The sequence below is a fragment of the Mya arenaria genome, chromosome 13 (assembly GCF_026914265.1).
Source record: "Mya arenaria isolate MELC-2E11 chromosome 13, ASM2691426v1".
NCBI classification, from domain to species: domain Eukaryota; kingdom Metazoa; phylum Mollusca; class Bivalvia; order Myida; family Myidae; genus Mya; species Mya arenaria.
In genome coordinates, this window is record NC_069134.1 from 18,967,397 (window position 1) to 18,992,993 (window position 25,597).

At 32.4% G+C, this 25,597-nt stretch overlaps 1 protein-coding gene across 1 annotated transcript; it reads right to left on the reverse strand.

Moving 5' to 3' along the window:
• Positions 1 to 455: 455 nt before the first annotated feature.
• LOC128215092 (pyrokinin-1 receptor-like) lies at positions 456 to 15,512 on the reverse strand. The gene is made up of 3 exons (XM_052921814.1): positions 14,977 to 15,512; positions 2,292 to 2,704; positions 456 to 934 (listed from the first exon to the last, which is right to left on the reverse strand). The coding sequence occupies exons 1-3, from the start codon at positions 15,510 to 15,512 to the stop codon at positions 456 to 458; spliced, it is 1,428 nt and encodes a 475-aa protein (XP_052777774.1).
• Between the last annotated feature and the right edge of the window lie 10,085 nt (positions 15,513 to 25,597).

The window sequence follows — 25,597 nt, forward strand, 5'->3', positions numbered from 1 at the left end:
AAGTCGTCAAACCGACTGTTTACTACGACATCGATAATGTGTTGCGTTGTAGAAAACGCTCATATGTTTAAAGGCTGTCGTATACTAAATGTAAAAGAAAAAACAATTATAAATCAATAAATAGTTATGTTTATTTTTACAAAAAGCACATTTTCTAAACAAGCAACATTTAATTATGACAGCACATATTTTGGCATTATTCAGATTTAAGGATTGATGATTGGCGCATCTTGTCTGTCTCGCGAAACTTTTCAAACTCATAATTATCTTCTCAAATGCCGTTTTCAACTAATGGCGGTCATGCGTTAACAGTGATAAACGGTTTTTATACCTTATGAAATTTCCTTTCAGCTGTAACCGTTTGCTTATCTTGGATTACGCGTTCGAGAAAAAAGTGTGAAATTATGACCTCGTGGGGGCGCAGTATTACTTAAAATGAAGAACAATTAACACTGTTATTCACAATTCTCGAGTGTAACCTGTATCGCCTCTTCAGTATCTTCGATGCTTTCTCCTCTACCGCTAGAGGTGTTTCCTTGTATACGGTTTGTTTTAGGAATATGGCAATTATGTTCTTTGTTTCCTCGAGGGAAAGCCGCGTCCACTGATGTAAAACTTGTTTCAGAATAACCGTTCTTATGTGAAAATCTATAAGAAAAGTAGGTTCGTTTTTTCGTCGAATGCACTCTTTGCCTACAACAATTTGGTGTAAGAACCGTTTGCTTAAAAGCCTGTCGGAACTTTAGTGACATGATACTGTAAAGAAACGGATTAATTGTGCAACTGGCAAAATAAAGGACGCCTGAGATATAATAAATAATTTTATGGAGGTCGAGGAGATCATCTGTCCATTTCGAGGCAGAAATATATAATGTCATGAGCCTCTGGCCGTGGAATGGCGCCCAACAAACGAAAAAAGCCACAACCACCGCCACTGAAACGACAAGAATACCTATCATAAAAGCACTGTCTCACCCTTATTTTTCGAGTTATATTACCTAATGCACGTATTTTTTTTATAGAGTGGCAAGGGAAATGTAATGGACATTACTCGTGTGTGTTAAATGTATTTTCTTTACCTCATAAAAGGTGGATAACGTGGATAGCATTGGAGCAAAGACACAGTATCTAACATTTATCTAGATAACAAGAAATTGAATGTCATTGTTACTTCACGTCTATGGTTCAATAATTGAAACATAGGTAGTAAGGTATTAAGCTTATTTCAGTCATTTTTTTACTGGACAACTCGGGAGTTCATAAGCGAAACGGTCAATTTTGCATCCCCGGCATTACAACAAATATAAGATACATTGTTGAGACTAGGTAGTAAAGCAAAAGAAACTTTGTGCAACTCAACTCAAATTACTATCCTTTCGGTGATGAAATCATTATCCCTAAAAGCGCTGAACTAATTTTCGTTTAGGACGCTGAGGTGATGTAAATACTAAATAAAATGCATTTGTGTGATTGGAAAAGATAACTTCCAGAAGGTTATTTCCAATTCTATTACTCAGCGGCCGTAAAATTAAATATGCCATGATTTTAATACCTCAAAGTGACTTTTAAGGTAAGATTTATGTCTATGGCAATTCTTTACCCGCATTTCTAGAAATAGTAATATTGCAACATCAATTGAATGAATCTATATGTTCTGTTACTTATAAACACAGTTATTATAAGGGATGCATATATCGTTTCATTTACTTACTTAAACCTAAAACTACAATGCAAATAAAGAATCAAACCCAAGGGACTACCCCAGTAGTCAAATATTCACATATGTGAATGACTACAGAAACAAGCTCAGTAGCCAAAAGTTTAAACCTAAACCCTGTTTAATGGCACAGGGTGATGCAAAAGACATAGAACACAAAAAGCAAAGAAATCACAAACAAGAAACATTGAACAACAGCACAAATCTCCACAAACAGCAGAGGGCATATATACTATATAAAAAATAGGTATGTTTATCAAGGATTGTTAGGTACCGCCTTGGAACGGTCAGTAAAATGTAAATATACTGGGGGTTTAAACCATTTTACGTGCATAGACCTTACTCATATCCCAACAATCCTGAATATAGAAAACACGAAAAAAGGTAAATCTTATCAAAGTATGCATAAAGTTGATGAAAACTTAATAATAAAACAAATAATAATAAACTAATAGGCAAACAAAAAAAACCCTGTCAAATATCGTATTCATATATCTTTGTATACGAGAACGTCAACTTAACTTAATTGTTTAAGTTAATTAATTTATTCTCTTCAAACATAAAATGTTCTTACCGAGCATTTTCAGAACTGATTGTCGTGCACGTGTCTGTTGTTGCGCGCGCATATCTGTCCCAGTTAAGCGTTCTTGGCGTAACGCATCTGAGCCATCTCGGATGAACCCAGACTTCCGAATTGCAATTGCAATCATAGAATACAAAACCGTCACCAATGTCATCGGAAACACAAAGAAAACAAACGTAGAGAGTTCGAAGGTCCTTTCGATATGATTATTCTCCCCGATGCCACAATAGGCAGACTCAGGGATTGTTCTGTTCCAGGGGTCGACGGCATAAACAACTTTGAACTGCAGGGTCAGCGGGATTGAGGAAACGGCTGCTAGGAGCCAGATGACAACGATTATATGGACAACTCGCTTCAATCCAGACATTGTGTGCGCTTTCAGTGGATGGCAGATAGCAACGTACCTGAAACAGAGGGTTGAAAAAACGTTTGGATTAGATATGACCACATTCAGTTTGTAATTTAGCGTAGGATGCAACAACATAACGCATGCGTTATACAAATGCCTACAAATGCAAAAAAAGTGTAGCAATCTTTTTGTTTTTGCATTGCCGTTGAAAGTGCGTTGATATGCTCTTCTGTATGTTGTCGTCTTTGACCAGTCTCATATAGCATGCCCATATTATAAAGAAAGATCCATTTTATTTCCGAAATACTTCAATGGAACAAACGTCCCGTCTCCTCATTAAAGGTACCGAATGTATGTATTCTAGCAGTTGCAAAGCAGATTTTTCTGGCCTCATGACAGTGCGGCTGTATACTTATAAAATATATTATTTGAAGTTAAATCCATTTTGAAGTAGCCACCACTTTTTTCCGTTATCTGAAATATTGAAATACTTCAATGGAACAAACGTCCCGTCTCCTCATTAAAGGTACCGAATGTATGTATTCTAGCAGTTGCAAAGCAGTTGCCAAATTAAAGTTCTGCCTTGTCCCAGTACTTTTCATCGTATTATTAAATATTGTCTGTTTGTTTGCTGTTTAGATTTTTCTGGCCTCATGACAGTGCGGCTGTATACTTATAAAATATATTATTTGAAGTTAAATCCATTTTGAAGTAGCCACCACTTTTTCCGTTATCTTCCTCAAAACACTTTCATATGTTTTCAAAAGAGTATTAACTCAATAAGATGTGTTATTTATTCATTTTCAAAATGCTCTTATTATGGATAAAATACCTCTTAAAGGATAAAATTTGAAATGTGACCATAACAATTGTCAATTGCTGTATAATGCTGTTTACCTCACGTTAGTACCTGATTTTTTTAGGAGTGTCCAGATATCTAAAAAATGTTTTGCCATTCAGAGGGTCACCAAGACATCTCAGCTGGCTATCAAACGTCGTCTAGACCTCATATCATAAAATGTTTCGTTTTATAGTTTGTACAACCTTCTCTCTATAAGATCTCATCAATAGCACATCAAAACAAATTAGTGGCTTTTCCCTTTTTATCATCTTTATGAGAACGTTTCCGGAATATTTTTCCTTAGTCAATTCCTGTAACGTGTATGCATCAACTGTTAGTTTACAGGATAATGTGTGGTTAAGTATGCGTAAAAAACAATACAACAGACAATTAAAAACGATGAACAGACGTCCGAAAACAACTTACTTGAATACGTAATGCGACGGTTTCGGCAGGCGTTATGAGCCCCTACCCCGCTACATGACATTGTGTTTGTCAGCAGACAGAGAGAGAGAGAGAAAAAGAGGGTGGGGGGGGCGAGAGAGGGAGTTGGTGAGTCCATCATAAAGTTACGTAAAGCTATAAGCAGTTGTTATATATGTATTATTAAATCTTAACTGTTTTAAAGAGTCTGTGTGTATGTACACCTTATATTTAATAAATAATTCGATAATATATATTGTAGGTGTTGACGGCTACTTATCAGAACAATATGACAGAATTTTTTTTTGTCTTTATTAAAAAAAAATGATACAATTACGTTAATTACTGACAATTCATTAAGCAATACCATTGATCCAGTCTCAGCCATAAATGTGTGGGCTAGAGTTGACAATTATTTTGCAAATATACAAATAGTTGAGAAATAGCCATATTAATTTGATCATATTCTCCTAAAGTAATTGCAATTAAAAACTTTTTACTAGTTAGAAATAGTACATTTCGTTGAAAAAATATGTACGGCTTAAATATTAATTAAAGAGTAACCCACTTTTGCACTGTGGAAGGCCCTTTACTGTTTATTTATACTTTGATGATGGCCTTCATATGTTTGGGAAGTTATACACAATTACCCCTTTCTTTCGTGACGAACACCAACCAATCATTGTATTGACTTTGAGATTCTGTTAAGAAGAGTAAAATGGCTTGTAAGCCTAGACACCGAATTCTGTGCGATCTAGTTACAAAGCCGTTTCTGTTACTGAATGCAATAGGATTATTGATGAAAAAAAACTGTTTTTTGAATAGTTATCACATAGATATTCATTATACGTTCGTTATTCTCTAGAACACATTCTAGATACAAACTATAATATTTCCTGAGTAACCAGCAACGTTTTTCGGAAAATACATAATTTATTGTATTGTGTTTGCATACTATGTAGATCTCGAGATCTTGGAAAGCCCTTGAAAGTAAAATCTAAGATTGTGCTTCTTACTCTTTTGTTGAAAGATAATTTTGTAAAGATATTCTCGCCAGTTTTTCAAGTCAAGACTTAAAATGTCCGCCAAATATTCTAGCTATCGTAGTTGTAGACGCTTTGATGTGTTTACCGTTGTAAGTAGATATATCTGTTCTTTACCATGTGCATCTATTTTCAATAAATGTTTTATTCGTTTGCAACGACCTAATTATTTTGCAATGTTACTTTTTTAAATAAGCATGCAACTATCTTAACTGGTGCATCAACATGAAACACTGTTTATCAAACCATAATTGATTCTTTGGATAAAGTATTGAAATATGAATCAAATTTTGAAACATAGTTACATAGTTCTACCCGCAATGTCAAGTACTGTGTTGGGTGTCCTGAATATTTGTAATAAACAATGATTACTCATAGTTGTAAATTGCTAACCGAAGTCTGTTCTCATTAAAACTTATCTCGTATCTATGGTTCATATTTGATTAAATGGTGTAAATTGCGATCGGTCATTGTTAACAATTAAAATCTGACATTGGTTCTTTTGCAATAAGAATCGATATGCAGGCCTTCATTTTATTGTAGTAGTTATGATTTGATAAATATTAAAGTAAGCAATAAACATTTTATGTAACGCTTGTTCCATCACATCACATATTAGTTAAGTAGTTTTACACCTTATTTTGTAATGAACATTCAAGACAAGAAGCCTTAAAGTTAACGATCTGTTTAAGGGTTGAATAAATATATAGACGTTAAATTAGGTGGACGTACTTGTGGTGAGCCGAGCTGATATTTCCTTTGGCAAATTGTCTGCTGTTGCGTGAATCTAGGTCTGGGTAAATATGTGTATTATGTGGGTAAATATGTGTATTATATGGGTAAATATAAGTATTATGTGGGCCTGGATTTTATTATGTTATTCGTGATTTTGGCGTCGTAAATAGTCAACTAGTACAAAATTTGTGATTAATCTTCGCACCTAAATAATTAGCTCCATTATATTCCTTGATAAGTTATCAGTTGTTGAATGATATATCGCTTTGATTAGGTTGTATCCGCTATGCTATAGATATCCAGAAATGAAGCCCAATTAATTTCTATGGAAATATTCAGTACTGAAACTAATCATCGTATTTACATAAAGTATATGAATAACTAGATTTATTCTGCGTTTCTTAAAAGGTATTCGTTATAATGTAGAAGTGTACCTAGTATTACTCTGTACATTATCGTTTTGGAAATTGTAAGACAGATTGCATCTACACACATTCTGCATCAGAAACATTGCAGTTGTATTCCTGTTATGTCATATCATGCCATGGATAAGGTAAATCTGTAGTAATAAGGGTGTTCAGACATCCCTATTAAATGTAAATTTTGCCAGCATTAATGGATATTGTATACTTGATGTCACCATAATGTTATAAGAACCTGAATACAACCGTTCGATGACTTAAGCTCGGAAGTCTGGTTTGAATTGATTGCTTGTTTATTTCAATGGTTGACTGACAAACAAACAAAGATAGGCAAAATACGTTTAATAACTACCTTAAACATTGGTAAAAAAAGGTTCTTTTAATATGTATGACGTAAATCATTTCATTTTGTATTGCCTCGTGTTCAGATAAAAGCAATTTACTGTTTGTATGCATTTAAAATGTCTTCGATGGATATATATTGTCCATCTTGTATGATGACAGGATGTTAACTTGATAAATGGTGGGACAAGAGTGAGGTTATGAACATATGTTATAGTTTAAACATCCAGGACACTATTCTTTCATTGACCGTTCCAAGATAACAATCCGATCATTAATAAAGCTATTGTGATGTGTATAGAGTCTGGTTGTGGTGTTTGTACTCATGCAGTGCCGTTTGTGTCTTTGTGTTGTACCTCTAAACAGGGTTCATTTTTTAAATACTGGGTTTGTTCGTGTCGTTTTTATTGTATAACTGTGAATTCCTTAAGGCCTACAGGGTATAGAATGACATGACAGAAACCAGTAATAAAACAAGCAGGTGTCTAGTATGGTTTTGTTTGCTGTCCCTACGCATGGCTATTGCGCTGTTAATTGCAGAATCAAATTTGTTTTGTTTTAGTCAATGAAACAGGAGTTTAGGGAGGGAATTAATTATTTAAACGATTTCCAAACGCGTCAGGTTTATTTTCAATTTTGAAAAATCAGGCGTTTGACAAGGCTTAGCGTGGATGAGGAGTAAGTGTTAGTTAAATTAAGCATGTTTAAGTAAAACCTCTATCACTCACGATAGATGTATATAATTACCGGTCTTGATCTGTCGCTTTTTTTCTTCACTAAAATCTAGATTAAGCGTATGAACAAAATACACTATCTTTCTACCAACAATCTGAATTGAATTGAAACAAAATTGTAACGACAAACCGTTCCAATATCATGATATTATTTTTAGAATTCTTCTTACCTCCCGGTCATCCTCATACATAATCTTTTGGCTTTTAAAGCGACCTGTATGTAAGTTAACTTTAGTAAAGTCATAATTTCGCCAAATGGTTACTTCATGCTACTGAACCAGGCTGTTATAAAAAGTGTCATTAATCTTCTTACAAATCATGGCCCGAATAAAGTGTTAAATCCTTAAGTTTAATGAATAAACATGATTGGTAAGATCCTTTATCTCAAAAGTCTGCATAGAATAGATGCATTAAAGACTAACATTACTTTTTATTTTAAACATCATTATACTTCTTACTTACCATGTGAGTGCAGAGGATTTCGTATTAAGAGAAACGCTTAAACGCCAAATAGTCGTTTGTGCCAACAAAAAGTAGGAACGTTAGTTTTCTGTTCATCAACATATTATGACGATACGGTTTCAAAACCTGTTGCTTATAATTAATCAATGTCTTTGAAGTTATTTACTTTCTTAACTTCTCTTATAAAAACATTGTCCTTACAATAAGCGCTTTGGTGTGGTCACTAAACGCATTGGTATAAAACTCAACCTTAGCATTTCTCAAGCGTATATTGAAAATGAAAAATGTAGTGTTGTTGCCATGATTTGTGTGCGCAATTCGTAATAGTTCAACATTTGGTTGTAATTCCAACTCATTTGCAAATTTGCAAATACACGACCGAAAATTTATACTACAGGCACAGATGGTGAAAATAGTAGAGCCTCGAAACCCTAGAATTTACCGTAATTACGCTGGATAATTGGACATCATCTAGTTCGCCAAAGCTTCTTAATGATTGTTTCGCAAATACAGCTTTTGACGGCTTTAATTCATATATATCATGTTTTGAACCGTACGCTTTCTGCATCAGTAGAATATTGTTCACTTTGAGTTTCTTGTACAAGATGTATCGAGTTCATTTTAACGGTAAATATTATACAAGCGTAAGTCTGCTGTTCTAATACTTGTGATTTTGTATACGAAATCATTTCCTGATATCTCTGCTAGCCATCTTCAATGTATCCGTTTTGTGTTAAAACGCTGATAATGTTATATTACATTCAAAATATGTTATGTTCTCATATCGAAAAAAGATTGGAAAAGTCCGATTTGACACTGATAAATACATAAATCCCTTTCATGACTGCTGATATTCAATTACAGGGTTAACGCATCTTGACAAAAGACTGTAAAAATGCCTCTTGTAGGAAAAGAAGTATTGTTAACAAATCGAAAATAAAATTTATGTTGAACTTTTAATGCAGTTTACTGCAATCAAAATCCGCACACGGAATTGTGCACATCTGTTTGCTCATCCGTAAAATAAAAATTACGAACTTATTACAACTTGTTAACATATTCCTGCATAAAATAAAAGTCATCTGTCAAATACATTATGTTCAAGTAAATACGTTTCAGACAATCCACTTATACAATTAATGGTTTTGTCTCCGAAAATAGGCAGTGCTATTTGCCTTTTTCTGCCAATATAATAATGGTGTGTGAATATAGAGATTAGCAAAATGACTTTATTTTAAAAGTTTGACTAAACCCTATTTACTCCTAAAAGAATGAAAATGGTGAAAAGTTTTGGGCCATTATTTCGCTTTGTTGCGTCATTTATATCATCGATTCAACATTGTATATGGAAAATTTGTGGTGTTGTTGTAGAATTAACAAATTATTAATAAATGTAGCAATCTAAGCCAACTAATGAAACCAAAATTTGCAGGATTCTATTTGTCAAAAACCAGGCGTAAATACTTCGGGAGCTTTTATATTTAGCTGAAATTCTCTTTTCGAACAGAACACGAACATTCAGACATTTGTTTAGACAACTGTTATTGTTATTAATTGTTCATTTTTTTTAATTTGACCTTTTAATTGTGATCGGAGATCAAAATATTACCGTTTTTTTAACATGTTTTAGTGCATCTACCTCTGTCGCGACCTCCGCGAATATGTTATTCAAACATTTATGTCTTTGTATAATTAATAGTTTATGTGAAATATTAGTTTTAATAATTATTACATTTATCTTTGGTAACTTAAAATAACGTATAATGTTTGTTTTGCTCTGTTGTATTTTTCCATCATGAGTTATTTTGTTTTGTTTACTTTATATGTTTGCACCGTTGAGGTTTAACATGTTACCCGCAATCCTCGTGCATTTCATGTGTACTTGGCGGGAATAATTTATATATAAACGGTGCGCAAGTTGTACCATAGAGATCATTCTTATTGGACTTATTGGACTTCATTTATCAGTTTATATTGGATTAAAAAAGTGTTTAAAAGATATACTTGGACTTCTATTAAATATTGGATTTAATACTGAAATATACTGGATAAATGTGTGTACTTAGGGAATTTAAAGTCAGAACAAATTTTAAATGTATATTTGTGATCTCTCAACTCCGGTGTGGCTAGTTCGGGGCCTAATAAAGTGAAACTTCGCCTGACCTCAGTTGCACAGTTGATGTGATATGTCTCGTGTGCGAGGTACCCCTTTAATGGCTGTATCGTTTTAAAGACATGCTAGTAATTGATTACATCATTTCACAAAGCGTAATAGGAATTTTGGCAATGCCTTGAAAATCATTAATAATATACCGTTATATTTCCACTAGCTTGCCGACAATGGTGCTATTTTGTATACATTGGGCCATTAAAGTACTTTTAGTATTCTCTTTTCCCATTATAGATCATGCAATATTTGGTGAGCTGAACGGACCAAAAGCATAACTACCGTAATTTTTATATGTGTTACGGGGATAAAAACGTGTGTTGTAACGGACGTACAAATCGCAAACAAATATTGAAACCACAAATGTTTGTTCTTCTATAGCTTTGTAAGCAGCGACTTTCATATTCATAACAGTGACCTATGAAATAAAATTTGTTTTGCGTTTTTATACTGATGTTACAAAATAAAACACTTAGGAGACATGAAGGACACATTATTGACCATTTTGACACAAATTTAGAGCAACTTCTATTTCAAACGGATACAAACATAAAGCAAAACGATTTTTGGATTTAGATGGTTTGTAACAAAGAAATAACGTTTGTCACAGATAAATATCAAATGGCATCATGGGTGTTCTATTCATTTAACAACAAGTATTTAAGCAAATGAAACCTTATCTTATTATAATTTACAAACATGGGGTTAAACTATTATTTGTGTGAATAATGTGAAAATGGTTCTTTTTTATCTGGGCTTAGTTTGACGAAACAATGTTCTAAATGCTACGTTACTCGTTAAAAGCAAGATCTAGTCTAGATTTGTAACTCAAATTTAGACAAGACCGCGCAAAATACGAATTTGATAGAAGCTTAATAACGCGCAAAATCTGTGTACAATGTATATATAGCATGTATTTTTCATTCACTAATTCCTGGGAGAAATCTAGACGATCGCCAGTTATATGAAAACGCTAATGGCTACGTACAATTGTCGTTGTTGATATATCAGATATTTTTGGAAACAATGAACAGAAACGAGTTTAGCTGTTCCTCACGTGTAAATGATAATACAATAGACGACCTTGCACGCTTTTTAGCTTATACAAGGAAAACTGTTATGTATGCACTAAGAAACCAAGCGTTTACTCTATATTCCTAGTGTTAAGAGCCTAGTCACGAAACAAATTTTCATTCTCAATGGAAACGAAAATGAAAAGATGTACTTTTTTGACTTGGCATAGCAGTGAATTTTCAACTTATTTAGTTGAAGACATCATGTAATCACGCGGCATTCAAGTTTAAACCTAAAACGAGGACAACCAGATGCTACTGAATTTGTGATGGAATTACAAGCTCGCCGCTAAAATTCCCCTGAACAAAGCCTTTGCTTGCAATGTTTCAACTGTTGCGCTTATGATATAATATATGTTTTACTATTTAATTATCATTTTTGATATTAAATAATTATTGTCTATTTAATTCAATTTCTAACTACTGGGTCCAAAGTTTTCAAATTGATATGAGCTATGTGGTAATATTCTAGTATGTAATCTATCGTATAAATAGTAAATTTATTATCATACATTGTCAATATTTTCATATGTATATTTAAATTCATACTGTTTTGTCTTAAATCTAACATAATAGTTGTCATTTGACTAAAAGTTTACCTATAAAATTTATCTGGAGTTACAGGGACAAGGAAAACAAATATCATAGTCCTGACTACCAGGACTGTCATTTCGATCAAAACGTATGTTCTCGAGCCTCATTAATAACGATAAGAAGTCATTAATAAAACGAAAAATTACGTAAGTTGCATTGTTTAGCTTTTCTTTTAAACAATTGCTAAACGACTAACTTCATAAATAAGGGCAGAGAAGAAGGGGACACAGCAAAGACGGTATCACCTTGAATGCATACTTAACATCATTATAAATATTTTCCTTAAATAATCTACTCTTTGGCTATTCATCACTCTAATGTCATCCTTTGGGATTACAAAGGACATATTGAAGGGAAAAGCTTAAACGCCATAATAATCCATCGTGCCAATGAAAAGTATGAGCAAGTAAAATTCCTGGCCTGTCTGCATATAACTAGTTTGACGTTCAATGTTCATCAATATATTTTATTATGAAAAACGTGACGGGTTCGACTATCGCTTTTTCACGCTGTTGCATTTCGTGTACTAAACTTTCTCATATATAGACCAACTGAAAAATAAATAAAGATGAATATGTCAAAAATCAAAACGTTATTTATAAAAAAAAAGTCCCTTTATTCAAAATATGTATCCCTTTCTTAAATTGCTGATATTGCCATTCGATTATAAAGCAAAATCATTTTGTCCAAATGGGATATTGGTTAAATGCCTATCACTGATAAAAGTATCTTTATTAAGTTTAGGATGGAAACTTAACAAAGAAGAAATCAAGTTTTTATTCAGCATGCTCAGCATATTTTATGCGGTGTTTGGCTGTTTTGGATATCTTTTTTCGCAGTTAAATTTGGCATTCATACGTCCATTTAGGCAACCCCCTAAACGTGTACATTCTATTCCATGTCTCCGCATTCACTCGTGCATCAATCTCTGACTTGACATAAAATTGCCTATATAATGTGATTTCTAATATGAATTGGTTAAAACTGACTATATAACATAAAAAATATCTGCAATTGGCATATTTGCAATAAACCAACCAACTTTGTCTAGTCATTTTAAACAAAGGCTTTTGGGTTTTTTCACTTGATCGTTTACCTCACAAATCGTCCAAGATCTAGTGATCACTGTCGAACAAACAAATTGTCAATACACATGCCGTCTAACGGTTAATGGTTTCTTTATGCCAATGGTAAAACCAAAATTTGAACGATTGCGTTCGTCAAACAATTGGAATCTTTTATTGTCCGAATAATACGCAGGATATCATCTGTTTTCGAACAAAACCTGAACAAGTTAGAGAATTGTCTAGACATCGTTTGTTGTAATCAGTTATTTACTTGTGTTTATAACCTTCAAATTAAGGTGATGAGACTAGCATGAAACAAACTGATACCGTTTCCTTCATGTCTTAGGACATTTACCCCCGCCCACACTTATTATGTTATTTATCTTGTACTATATTACCGTTTTAATTGACGTGTTCGGGATTTACATGCCAGTGATATTTGGAACATTTCATAGACTTTCTCAGAATTTAGTTTCATTTTAACGCAGACGTCTGTTATAGTTGCAGGTGCAGGTATGGTCGACACGATCCAACAGACAATGCCCTATTGCTTTGATACTATTGGTCATTATTTACCCTGAATATGTTTGTCATTTCCTTTAGATACTGTGCTAATAACGCATGTATCTATGTCCAAATACTACCATATTATTGCTGTAATAAGTAGAAGCTAAATCTTATTGTTTAATTCCGAATTCCAAGATTATTAAAAAGAAATTTGGGTTTTCCTCAATATAAACAAAATAACCCAGTCAAATTATCTAGAAGCCCTTTATGATCATCAACAAACGTTTGACATTTGGAAACTGATTCTGTGCCATTAAAAGGGGTTTATGTTTAAACTTTTGGCTACTGAGCTTGTTTCTGTAGTTTTTCACATATCATTTAAATATTAAAGAGAAACGTCCCTACTCATTACATTTAATAAAGTTAGTTTTATGGTTTTGATTTGATTTTTTTAAGTATACTTATAAAAGCTTCTGGGATAAGGCCATACTTAAGCATCCGGAGGTAAAAATAGATAATAGAAAATTTTAAAAAAAATTGTGTGCAAAATTTGCTTATTTTTATAATAATAGATAACAGGTTAATTTGTAAGAGTAATATCATAATTTAATTTTTTTTTAGTGGGCTAGACTATCCACAAGATGTATTAGGATCGGTTTAGCATATTGAAAGGTATTGGCATATTGGTCAAGTTTGTTAGTTACACTTTAACGGATGGCCTTATATGCAGTCTTGGAAACATATTGAGTTATTAAGCTTTCTTGAGCGAAAATAATCATTGAAATGAACGACTCTAAATAAAATATAAAGTTGTCATTTCTTTTTGAGAAGAAACGCATTTAACATCAATTTAATTTAAAGCATTATCAAAAACAATTAGTAGAATATTTTTTTATGATCTTTATAAGCCTTTAGCTCCCTAAAATATTTAGAATTCAGCTAAAGTGGGCCCTTACCTTGTGTCTCTATACAGGTTTTTTTGTTTGTTTATTTTCAACGACTGGCCTTATTCATGTAGTTTTTAGAGAGTATACATAAATAATCAATTGAAAAACATAAAAATTACATTAATAAGTATTAAGTGTATGTACGGTTCTCTTTAAGACTTCGAATTAGTTTCAAAATGTAAAACGTTAGTTGATGGTCATATATGGCTTTCTAGATAATTTGACCGATTTTGTGTGAATTATATTGAGGAAAACCCAAATTTCTTCTTAAATGATCTGGTAATATTGAATTAATTTAATAAAAGCAAGTTCATACTCATAACAGCGAGAGTTTGGTAGTATTTGGACATAGATATATGCGTTATAAACACAGTATCTAAAGAGAATGGCATAAGGCCTTAACATCTAAAAAATGTACAGTCTGACCTCGTTTACATGTTTTGTGTTTTGTCTAGAGAGGAAATAAAAACAGATTATCAATATCAGTTTACAGAAGCAATCGTCCATCATTTACTTGCTAAGATAACATTGCCAATTGAAAATAGATATCGAAAACTGTAATGAAATATAAATATAAATACTATCTAGGGAACTTTCCTTTGGTTACGCTAGCAATTGTAAAAAATACAGAGCTTCATCTGTTATGATTTATTAACATTTATCTTATTAAATGAATGTGATTTTTGCAGAGAAATGTACCGGATATTTCAGAGAGAATATCTTGAATCTAAACAATTGACTTTATCTTAACTAATTATCGTGCTTTGTAGATATTAATCTAGCCTAAGTCTAAAGAGAAACAGACACAAACAGAAAGTCAGGCACAGCAAAGAAAAAATATATAAAAAATATTTGTCAAAAGTAATTCCCTGGTAAAAGTCAAAAACAACAACAAAAACAAAAAAGTATGTAAAAACAGTGAATGTTGTTTTACACACATAGCTTACCCGATGGAACAAAACTGTTTTACCTTTCAATAGTAAACGCGGTGATGGTTAAAATGCTGGCGTTGGTAGACATTTCGGCCATCATGGTCCTCGCGACACAGAACACCTTACCAAATATCCAAGGGTAAGCTGACCATATGGAGTAGGTCTCAGGTGGAAGACCGATGATAAGGAGTACCAAGTCGGCTACTGCCAGGTTGAATAGGTAGTAGTTAGTAGCAGTGTGCATGTATTTGTTTTTGGCGATGACCAAGCAGGTACAAATATTTCCAAATAAGCCCGATAAAAATATGAGGCAATACACGCAAGTAATGGCCACTACGGCCCAAACGGGCCCTCGTCTCCGGCCCAGTGCGTCTTCCAGGTAATCCCAAACATCGCGATACATTTGAGACGCGTGATTTGTTCGAGACTTTGATAAAATCCAGGACAAATCTCCCAAATCGTCCTTCGTTAAATTGCGTAAACTCCCATTTCGCAGCTGTTTTAATATATCACCAAGTTGCTCATAATCTATATTGTTGAATGTATCGCCATAAGCTACTGTAGAGACATTCATTTTGTTTCCCAACTTAAAAATGAATTTAACTTAATTTATTTCACGTTTTCCTTATAAGAAGACAACGACAGTGTTTCAAAAATAAATCTTATATTTATAGCACAATAATTATATAGACTTAAATAAAAACCGTTACGCAATGTCAATGCTCATTACATTTAGCATATATTCCCTGCAGCAAAACGCACAAAAATCACAATATATTCATTATCTACGTAAACAGCCTTGACAAAATATCATAAGTTTGTAAAATTAATCAGCTTGCTGGTTTGATTTGGTTTCAGTTCGCAAATTCACGTAAGTTTCATTCTTGGCGTGACGTCCGCGTCTAACTTTTCTCATTTTCCATGCAGCTCGCACGCGCGTTTGTTATCCATATGCAAAGTTAGCTCGTAACGAGGAGCGACGCAGCCGATTTTATATCAAACTTCGTAAATCCTGCAGCGGTTATGTTGCTTTTACAATTTGCACCAATCATTTTGAGGATTATTTCGGCTGATATATGTTCCATTGTGTTCCGTTGCCCGATATTTCTCTCCAAAGCACACGCTATCGTCGTTTCACTAAATGCACGTATAATATTCTTAAAGATAATATTTTTTTAAATATTTAACGTAACTTTAGATAACAAATATCAATTTTAATTTATTAATTCGAAAAATTTATTAACGTAATAAATATTGCATTTTGTACAAGATGATCGATCGGTATCTTTTAAAACACTTCCGTTTAAAAACAATCAAATAAAAATAATGGATAAAGTATCAGAAAGTTACAGTTAAATTAATAAATAAGTCATATAACGCGTTTTCACTTCTCATATCCATCAGCAAGAGATAGCACTGCTTCTCTTATTGTATTTCCAACAGGCAAATGTTCAATAAACGCTCCAAGCCGCGTTCAGAGGGTTTCTTAAGCGGAGCAATAAAGTAGGAAATACATTGAAATGTGCCTATCGAGAAAAAGTGATGTAAAATGCGATGTAAACAAGACGAACAGTGTTTTATATGATTGGTTACATTGTTTCGGTTGCCAGTAAACAGGGTCCGAGTATTAACAAAGCCATTTAATACACCGTACGTTGCTGTTTACAAGCAAATGTGGTCGTTTGTTCACAACCAATCTTGTACCGCAATAAATCCTGGGCTCTCGAACATGGAAAGGAGGAGCGACTTTAATTAATCATTCTCTTAACTTATCTTTGTTTTCAAAGAAACATGAGCGTTAACACTGAAATATCTTCAAACCGACTTTGTGACATTGTTCTCAAATTAAACACTTGTTTCGCTTACGTACATTTACAAGTTTGGTTTTGGTTGAAATTTGCTGCCTTAATCCGTATAAATCATGGTGTGAAAATATGGCGCAAGAAGAAAATTGAAAAAAGTAAAGAAGACACATTATATTGTGATGATTATAAGAAAACAATATTACTTAATATATGATCTGTTCAAAATAATTTCTTATGTAGAAAATAACAAATCATACTATTTTGCATGTAAAATGCGTTCAATAGAAAAGGATTACGATGCAGTCGCAAAGTTTCACCTTATGTATTCTTTTTTTGAAGACCTTTTTTGTAAATGGTTATCAAATAAATTTAAATGTATATTTTAATGACGATTATAAAATCAATCACACTATTGATAACACGAAAAATGTTAAACACGTATTGACGGCTTATTAGAAACAACTGTCTTACCAAAAATAAAAATATCCAATAAAACCATGTGAACGCTGTGACATATCAGTAAATAGTTCGGAGCTTTTCAAAACAAAACATTTCCAGTTTAATACCAGAATTATCATTTTCCGAATAACTGTCAAATGAAAGATAAGAATTCTCGATAATTGCAGATAAAGCGGACGGCACCAAGACAATTCAATAATGGTACGATAAAATCAAAACAGTAAGTTTCTTGGGCCGATGAAGATGTTTATTCGTAGGAAGTAAATGAAATAACGAAAGATAAAAAAGGTATCAATTCCATTTTCCATTCCACCACGATAAAGCTGTTCCAAGCTGTTAATATATCTTATTTCAATCAATATGTAATAACGCGAACAATAATGTTTTTAGGGAGAAGACAAATTTGCTGTCCATGTGTATTTACGTCATATACAAGAAAAAACAAACATAAGATCTAAAACAACACAACCGTGTCAACATGATCCGAATTAGAGGAGTTGCAGAAGTATTATACAGTATATTTTTAATAAATGCATACAACACTATTACCCAGAAAAAATCAAATTATTGTCACAGCCTTAGTGTCGTTTTGGGCATCGGCCAGCAATTTTCTGTCAACGTTGACTATAACGTAAAAAACGTTACATATATTGACATGACTTATTGTACATTTTATTAGTGACAATACTTTACCCTTGGTCATCGGGTAGCAAAATCGCGTACATGTCTCGAATAGTTCAGCCAAAGGCTTGCTAACTAACAAATTTCCTGAACACGTTGATACATGTATGCATTTTAAAAAGGACCCGTGACAGGTCCTCCTTTTTATCATATGCTACACTTTGTTTCCGGTGTCATATAGCCATCACGTATTTTTCAGTATAACACATGTATAATCTAACATTGCTCTTTTTCTTTTGGTCATATCTCGTATAACTGATGATAAGTATTTATTTCAATACTTCACGTTGTCTATTTAAATCTGAAGAGAAAAGCATGGTATTTTTTTGTCTTGATTTTGTGTAAACATTTTAAAGACGGTCGGTACTTAATGTATTTAAACGGGTGATGACGTCATGAACATATAACAAATTATGACGTCATCTTTCCGAATATAATGTCACAATTTTAAAAGAGAAGGCAAATTTGGTTAAAAGAATAGTGTGTTTGTTTAAAAAAATGGATTTCATCAAGGTACGGGTTCTACTGAAAAAAAAATCATTTTAACGATTGGATGTATATGTGGTTTAAAATATTTCCACAAAATACATTTCTGCAATTCATGTAGCGCGGGAAATGGCATTGCTTTGTGCACAAGATTTAATTGTTTCAAGATAAATTCGGAAATAAAGGAACGTATGTTAAATGTACACGCGGTGTCGTACATGAGGTATACTCTAACTTCTATTTGTTTGATATCTTTCAAATGTATCTAAGTAAAATCACCTTCACCATAGCATCTTTTATAGTTTATCTGGCATTTTAATGGTGTTGGGTTGAGCCTGAATTGGTGTAATCAGACATTACAAGTAACAGTGTGAATTTTTTAGAATCCTGATGGATAATACAATCTGCTAAGGGTTTGTCTTTAACACAAATTTTCAAATACATTGATTTCCTTTCATAATCAAAGTTAAAGTGTATGGGAGCTTATTTTGCTGCTTACTTCTGCGATAAGGCCCACCTCTAAGCTCACTGTACAGTACCTTTAAAACAATAAGTAAAATGACGCTGTTCTATGGAATAAACGGTTGTATTTCATGATGATTTAATTACAGATACATTACGTTCGACCATTTGCAAGAACGCATATCTTTCAGGATCTTTAAGGTTGTAAATTTTCGGTGAAATTTCGTCGTTCGTCAAAAGGTATTTTCTATGTGGTTCGCAAAAACCCGTCAAACCTTTTATCAGGTTCTGAAATTAAATGAAAATATAAACCCAATTCATGATATGCTTGCTGGTGTGATTTGTAGAGATTTACCATTTAAGTAAAAGTGGTATTTTACTATTTCAGACTGTGACTACATCTACATCAATATAATAGTATTCATTGTTTTAAGCTAAACCTTGTAAGTCATATTTCATATGGAGTTATCTTCACTTTTAATTGAAAATGTGTATTCTATTATTAACTTTCATAGGATGGTATATAAGTTTTGAACTAGTAATACTACTGAAGTCGTATGTTTAGTTTTGTATTTTTCTTCATAGTATCTAAGTAATGGGGCAATTCACTCAAGGAGTTATCTTCACTTTTAATTGTATATGTGTATTCTTATTTAACTTTTAAATGATTGTGTGATATAGTTTAAGTACAAAATACTACTGAAATTATGTTTTTAATTTTTTGTTTTCATCATAGTAAATGCATCTTAGCAACGGGCAATTAAGCTTTACATTATATTTTGAGCATTTCAAACACGATACAATTTTGTGAAATTTATAATACATATATATATTATATATGTCAGACATAGTTTTATCGTTTTAGGAATACAAACATCGAGAAAGGAAACTCAAATGGCCTGTTTAAACGTTGTATTAGTTTCGAAACGTGATCGGGCTGTTTCTTGCCTTACATATGGTACAGGAAACCGTTACCGAACGATACGATTCATTTTGGCTTGATAAATTATATTCCTTGGCTAACGTATTTGATTCTCTGGCGCTGTTATGGCTCTGATGTTTCTATTACTTGAATACAAATAAGAAATATTTGCATCTTGGATAACGGAATCAGGGTAAAGATGTTATTTGGTCAGACATATTTCAAACATAAGAATAGCGGCGTTGGAATACAAATTGGTCAATGCGCACTTTAGCGAGGTCATCCAGCATTTGAATGACATATTATTAAAATGAATTATTCTACGCCGTTTCAAAGTATCCATCATTCATTCATTGACACTTTGGTAAATGTATCAACTACATAACATTTGCACTTGATATCCATTGTCACCGTGTTTAAATTGAGGTTGATACATAATTAGATCGAATCTGCGGGTAGAATATATGAGTGCTCAATAATATAAAGTTATTAAACAAACATGCTAAGGAAATTTCACCTAAAGTCATGCTGAAGTTTATACCGATAAAAACGTGTTTTTTTTAATAAAAACACTGCAATATACACCATCATAATTAATGCTACGTCTTTTTAAATGCAGTCGTGACAAACGGAGACATTCAACTGAATCTATTTGAAACAGTCCAGCCGAAAAAAAGAATTCATATATATACCAATAAAAATGTTCAACTGGTTGTTCTCGTAAATAGATACTTTACACTATTAAAGATATTAAGTTATCTAGAATCACAACTGGCATTCACTGAAACCATTCCTGAAGATTCGATGAAAGCTATTCTTGTAAGGAAATCAACGCCTTCGATCAGATTGGATTACAAATATGGCACTCCACAACGTCTGTTAGCTTGATTGTAAACTTGACCGCATTTGAAAAGCTATCTATGATTCGTTCAAGACAAATTACTATAAAGAATTTGGCTTAACCGATATTGATAAATACTTATGATATATAAATAATGCATTAGTATTTATATAGGCAGACCCAAATAAGTGTATTTTGCCTGTTTCGTCAGTTCACATCACTACTAATATATTTTATTTGTAAATGCTTGCCTATACATGGAGCCTCTGCCATAAGTGCTTGTTATATTTTACACAGATGTTGTCATTCAAAATATATTCAGAAATGGGGATTTGTTTGAAGCACAAATCACATTCAGAGTAGTAAAATATCAGTCACAGAATGGTTGCTAATTTACATTTACATCAATGGTATTTATGCCACCTGTTATATTTGCTAGTCCGGTGTTCGATTTCGCAAATACGTAATATATTATTAAGGGGGGGGGGATATTACCACAAGTCAATTTGATTTGCATTAAATAATAAAATAATGTCAAAGTATAGACAAACAATAATATATCACTGACTATTTACAATAAAATGCATCAAACTTAAATAAAATATAAACCTAAAACCATTGCAAAAATAACGTTATTTAAGGGAAAACTAAAAATGTACATTTGACTTTACAACACATCGCCAACGTCCCATAACGCTATATATTAATGTTGATTCTGTAACACGTCATACACATAGAGGATAATGATATTAAAGATGGATTAAACATGCGTCGTTGTCAGACTCAGTTTTTCATTTCAATTATGGTCAGAACATATATCATTTTGAAACGTTTAAGGCCATTCTAACATTTGTTTTTTTCAAAACACTTAACTAACGAACGTTCACTCTTTGGTTCTATCCAATACACAAAACTGCACCTCTTACAAACTACTTATTATCAGGATTCTATACCAGCTTATATAGAGTTTATTGTTGTATATAATAATACGTTTAAAAGGCGCTTTAAAACATCATGTCACAGATTATGGACAAACAATACAACATAAAATAAACACAAAATTACCTTTCATAATAATAATACAGTTTTTTACGGTTTATTTCCAAATACATCTAGACAAAAATGCCCATGCGTATACATAATATAATTACGAAACATGTTTCTAAGCATAGTCAAGGTCCAATACATTCATATAAGCAACTGATTAACATTATAAATACATCAAATCATGCGACCAAATGATATATCATCAATAAACTTACATTTAAGCGTGAATTAGTAAATGTTAACAAATAAAATTACCCGTAATACAATAAATATCTTTCTCTTAGTTCCATTGCCTTATACACATAAATGGCAAGGTTTCTGTTTACAGTTACATTTTGCGATTTAAATAATTTAATAAATTTAGGTATATTCGGTGCAGTATAATAATATGTTTTCAGGTATTGCTTTCTTAGTTCTTTATACAGTTGACATTCAAGAATAAAATGAAATTCGTCTTCAAGTAAATTACATGCAAGACATTTTCTATCACAGTGTGGTAATGCTACTGGTTTGTGCCATCTACCGGTTTCTATTTCTAATCTATGTGCAGATACTCTTATTCTCGTTAAAACAGACCTATATTTTACTATATTAACATTTGACAAATAAGATTGAAGTTTAAAATCTGCAAACAATATGTATGATCTAGCTCTAGTAGAATTATTTAACTCGGATATCCACGTTTGTATAAATATATCAGTTATTCGTTGTTTGACTGTAGACATAAATAAGTTAACATCTCCAACACCTTGGTACATCCAAACATGATTAAAGTCTAAGGTTTGGAGTAAATGCCTCACCAAAAAAGCCCATGATTTAAAATTTGGAGTATCATATAAATCACAATACATTTGATCATACACTATCCTAACGTATCTAATAGTCTCCATTTGAATAGTTTTCATCCAATATCGTATTACACTTGTACAACGTTTAGCTAACAATGTTGTTCTACCAAGCTCTCCATATACAAAATAGTTTTGAGTCTGTGTTCTAACACATAATAAATCCTTACAAAAACTCGGGTGTACTCTTTCTAATTGTATACTATTTTGTAGTACCCATACTTCCGAACCATAGCTTAATATTGGAAAAATGGGTTTATCAAACAGGTCTAATCTGTGCTTAATTGACAGAGTAGGATATTTAGTTAAACAACTTTTTAGTTTAAAAATCGCTTTAAGAGCCTGTCCTGATAAAGTATCAAACGTGGTAGAAAATGACACTCCAGGTGTAAAAACAATACCCAGATAAGTCCAACTCCTGACCATTATACAAAAATCTTAAATTTCTTCTCAGTTTTCCTCCTTTTTTAAAAATCAAAACTTTTGTTTTCACAGAATTTACACTTAACTTCCATCTATCACAATAAGCTTCTAATAATACTAACCCTTTCTGTAGTCCTACCTCTGACTCAGAAAAAATAACAATATCATCAGCATACAATAACAAGAACAACTTAAAAACACCCATATCAACGCCACTAGAATCATTTGTAATCAAGTATTCTTCAATATCATTTAAATACATGGAAAATAAGAAAGGAGATAACGATTCTCCTTGACGTACACCAAGAAAACTATCAAAATCCTCACTGATAACATTATCACACTTAACACGTGATTTAACACTTGTATACATAGATCTTACTATATCTAACATTTTGCCTCTTATTCCAAGCTTTATAAGTTTAAACCACATGATGTCTCTCACAACATAATCAAATGCTTTAGTAAAGTCAATAAACGCTGTAAATATTTTTTTGTTATTGCTCAACAATCGTGAAATAATACCGTGTAGGACAAATATATTATCAACTGTGCCCATATTCTTTCTAAATCCAGCTTGTGCTTCTATGTATACATGGTATTTTTCAGCCCACTCATTTAATCTCTCATTTAAAACTTTTGTAAACAATTTTCCAAAGGTACTTAACAATGTTATCCCTCTATAATTACTAGTATTGTTGACATCACCCTTTTATATGATATATCCCTCAGACCACTTTTCTGGGAAATAACTCATATCAAACAATTTATTGAATAAATTACATATAACATTTGTAAATTGTTCATTCATTGAACCATATTTGAAAAATTCATTCAGTAAATAATCAGGTCCAGCAGCCTTTCCATTATTTAGTTTTCTACATGCTTTTTTATTTCATCTACTTGTATTGGGACATTCAATTCATTAAACATTACATCTATTTCATCATTCAAGTACCTTTCATTGAAATATAAAATGTCTTCATTTGGTTGAAAATATTGTGAATCTGGATCATTTATTGACTTAAAGTAATCTAAAAATTCATCTGATGTCAATGAACATGATTTCTTTACCTCAGAGCCCTTAAGCAATCTCCAATACATCATTGCATTTTTGAGTCTAGCTGTTTCTTACATTTTGGTTTTATTTTTATCATATAAAAATTTCTTTTTCCTGATAGTATTTTTATAATCCCTTCTAGCATGTACCATATCAATTTTTGTTTGGTCACATGGATAGTTTCTGTATACATTTAAACATCTATAATACTGTTGTTTATACCTATAACATTCATCATCAAAATATTCACTATCTTTATTATTTTTAAAATCCAGCTTATTGTATCTGTTTGGGATATTCATTTTAAACAATGGTTTACAAACACCATCCACTACATTTGAAAATTGTTGTAAATTTTCATCTAAATCTGCCTGATAAGTTGACATGTTAATATTATCACATAATTTATCTAATTCCTCAACAGTTTCTTCGCATAGCAATGCTTCAATAAATAAATCTTTCTTATCATTGTTCCATCTATACATAAAGGGAATTGTAAATGAGTCAGTATCATTATCAATATTTTCACCACATTGTATAGTTTGGTGTAACCTAAAGTTAACAACACAGTGATCAGATATAATATTAGGTTCCATAACCTCAAAAGATGAAATGTTTTTAATAAAACTGTTTTTACATAAAACATAATCAACTACACTACAGCCCTGACTATTAACACATGTAAATTTACCCACAGCATTATCTCTTCCACATCTACCATTAACAATCCGCAAACCAGTAGATTTACAAAATTCCAACAAATGTTTACCATATTCATTAACAATTTTATCATAACTTTTCCTGGGTATGCATTCATCAGGAATATGATCATCGGGTAAAATGTCATACAAATGTTTAGATTCATTTTCTACATAGTCTGGCCTCTCCCCTACATGTGCATTAAAATCTCCACATAATAGATACTCACATTCCTCACCATAAATATTTGGTAAATAAAGCATATCATTCATTAATAAATTGAAAATATTTTGCTCTAAATACATCTCTCTACTACTCCCTTGTGGTACATTATACAACAAACACAGTAAAATGTCACTTTCTAAATTAAATAAAGCTCCGTTTAATTTCAGCCAGATTTAACAGTCATCTGTACTTTTCACTAATTCTACATGCCTTGACAATCTGTCATGTATATACACTATAATTCCACCACTGTCACGTTTTGCACCTTTACTTTTATTTTGTCTATTTAACATATACGGAACGAAATTCTTAACATTATATTTAGAATAATCATTCAGCAAAGATTCTGTAAATAACAATATATCATTTTTATTAATCAACTGCTTTATTTTCGACAATTCTAACTTGTTGTAACTTTTTCCTACTAGTCCTTGCACATTTTATAACCCCATTAATGACCCCATCGCTGTCCTACTTCTTTCGCTGTTCTTGGTTTTCATTGGTCGTTCGTGCCCCGCTGTTCTGTCTACTTGTTCCACCACCCGTCGTTCCCTGGGATCCCAGCGCGAAGAGCCTCGTTCCCGTTCGACACCTGAAGCAGAATTTCCCACTGGTCTATTTTTAGCTGCTGTCATACTCTGTTTACCTTTACCTCAGACATTGCCTAACACCACGTGTTGTACATTTGTGTTTGCTCCGTTCTG

Coding starts and splice junctions, on each gene's coding strand:
- LOC128215092 (XM_052921814.1), bottom strand. CDS start 15,512: ATGAATGTCTCTACAGTAGCTTATGGCGATACATTCAACAATATAGAT. Junction 2,705..14,976: donor ACCGCGTTTACTATTGAAAG/GTAAAACAGTTT, acceptor CCTCTGTTTCAG/GTACGTTGCTATCTGCCATC. Junction 935..2,291: donor ATCAGTTCTGAAAATGCTCG/GTAAGAACATTT, acceptor TTGTCGTTTCAG/TGGCGGTGGTTGTGGCTTTT.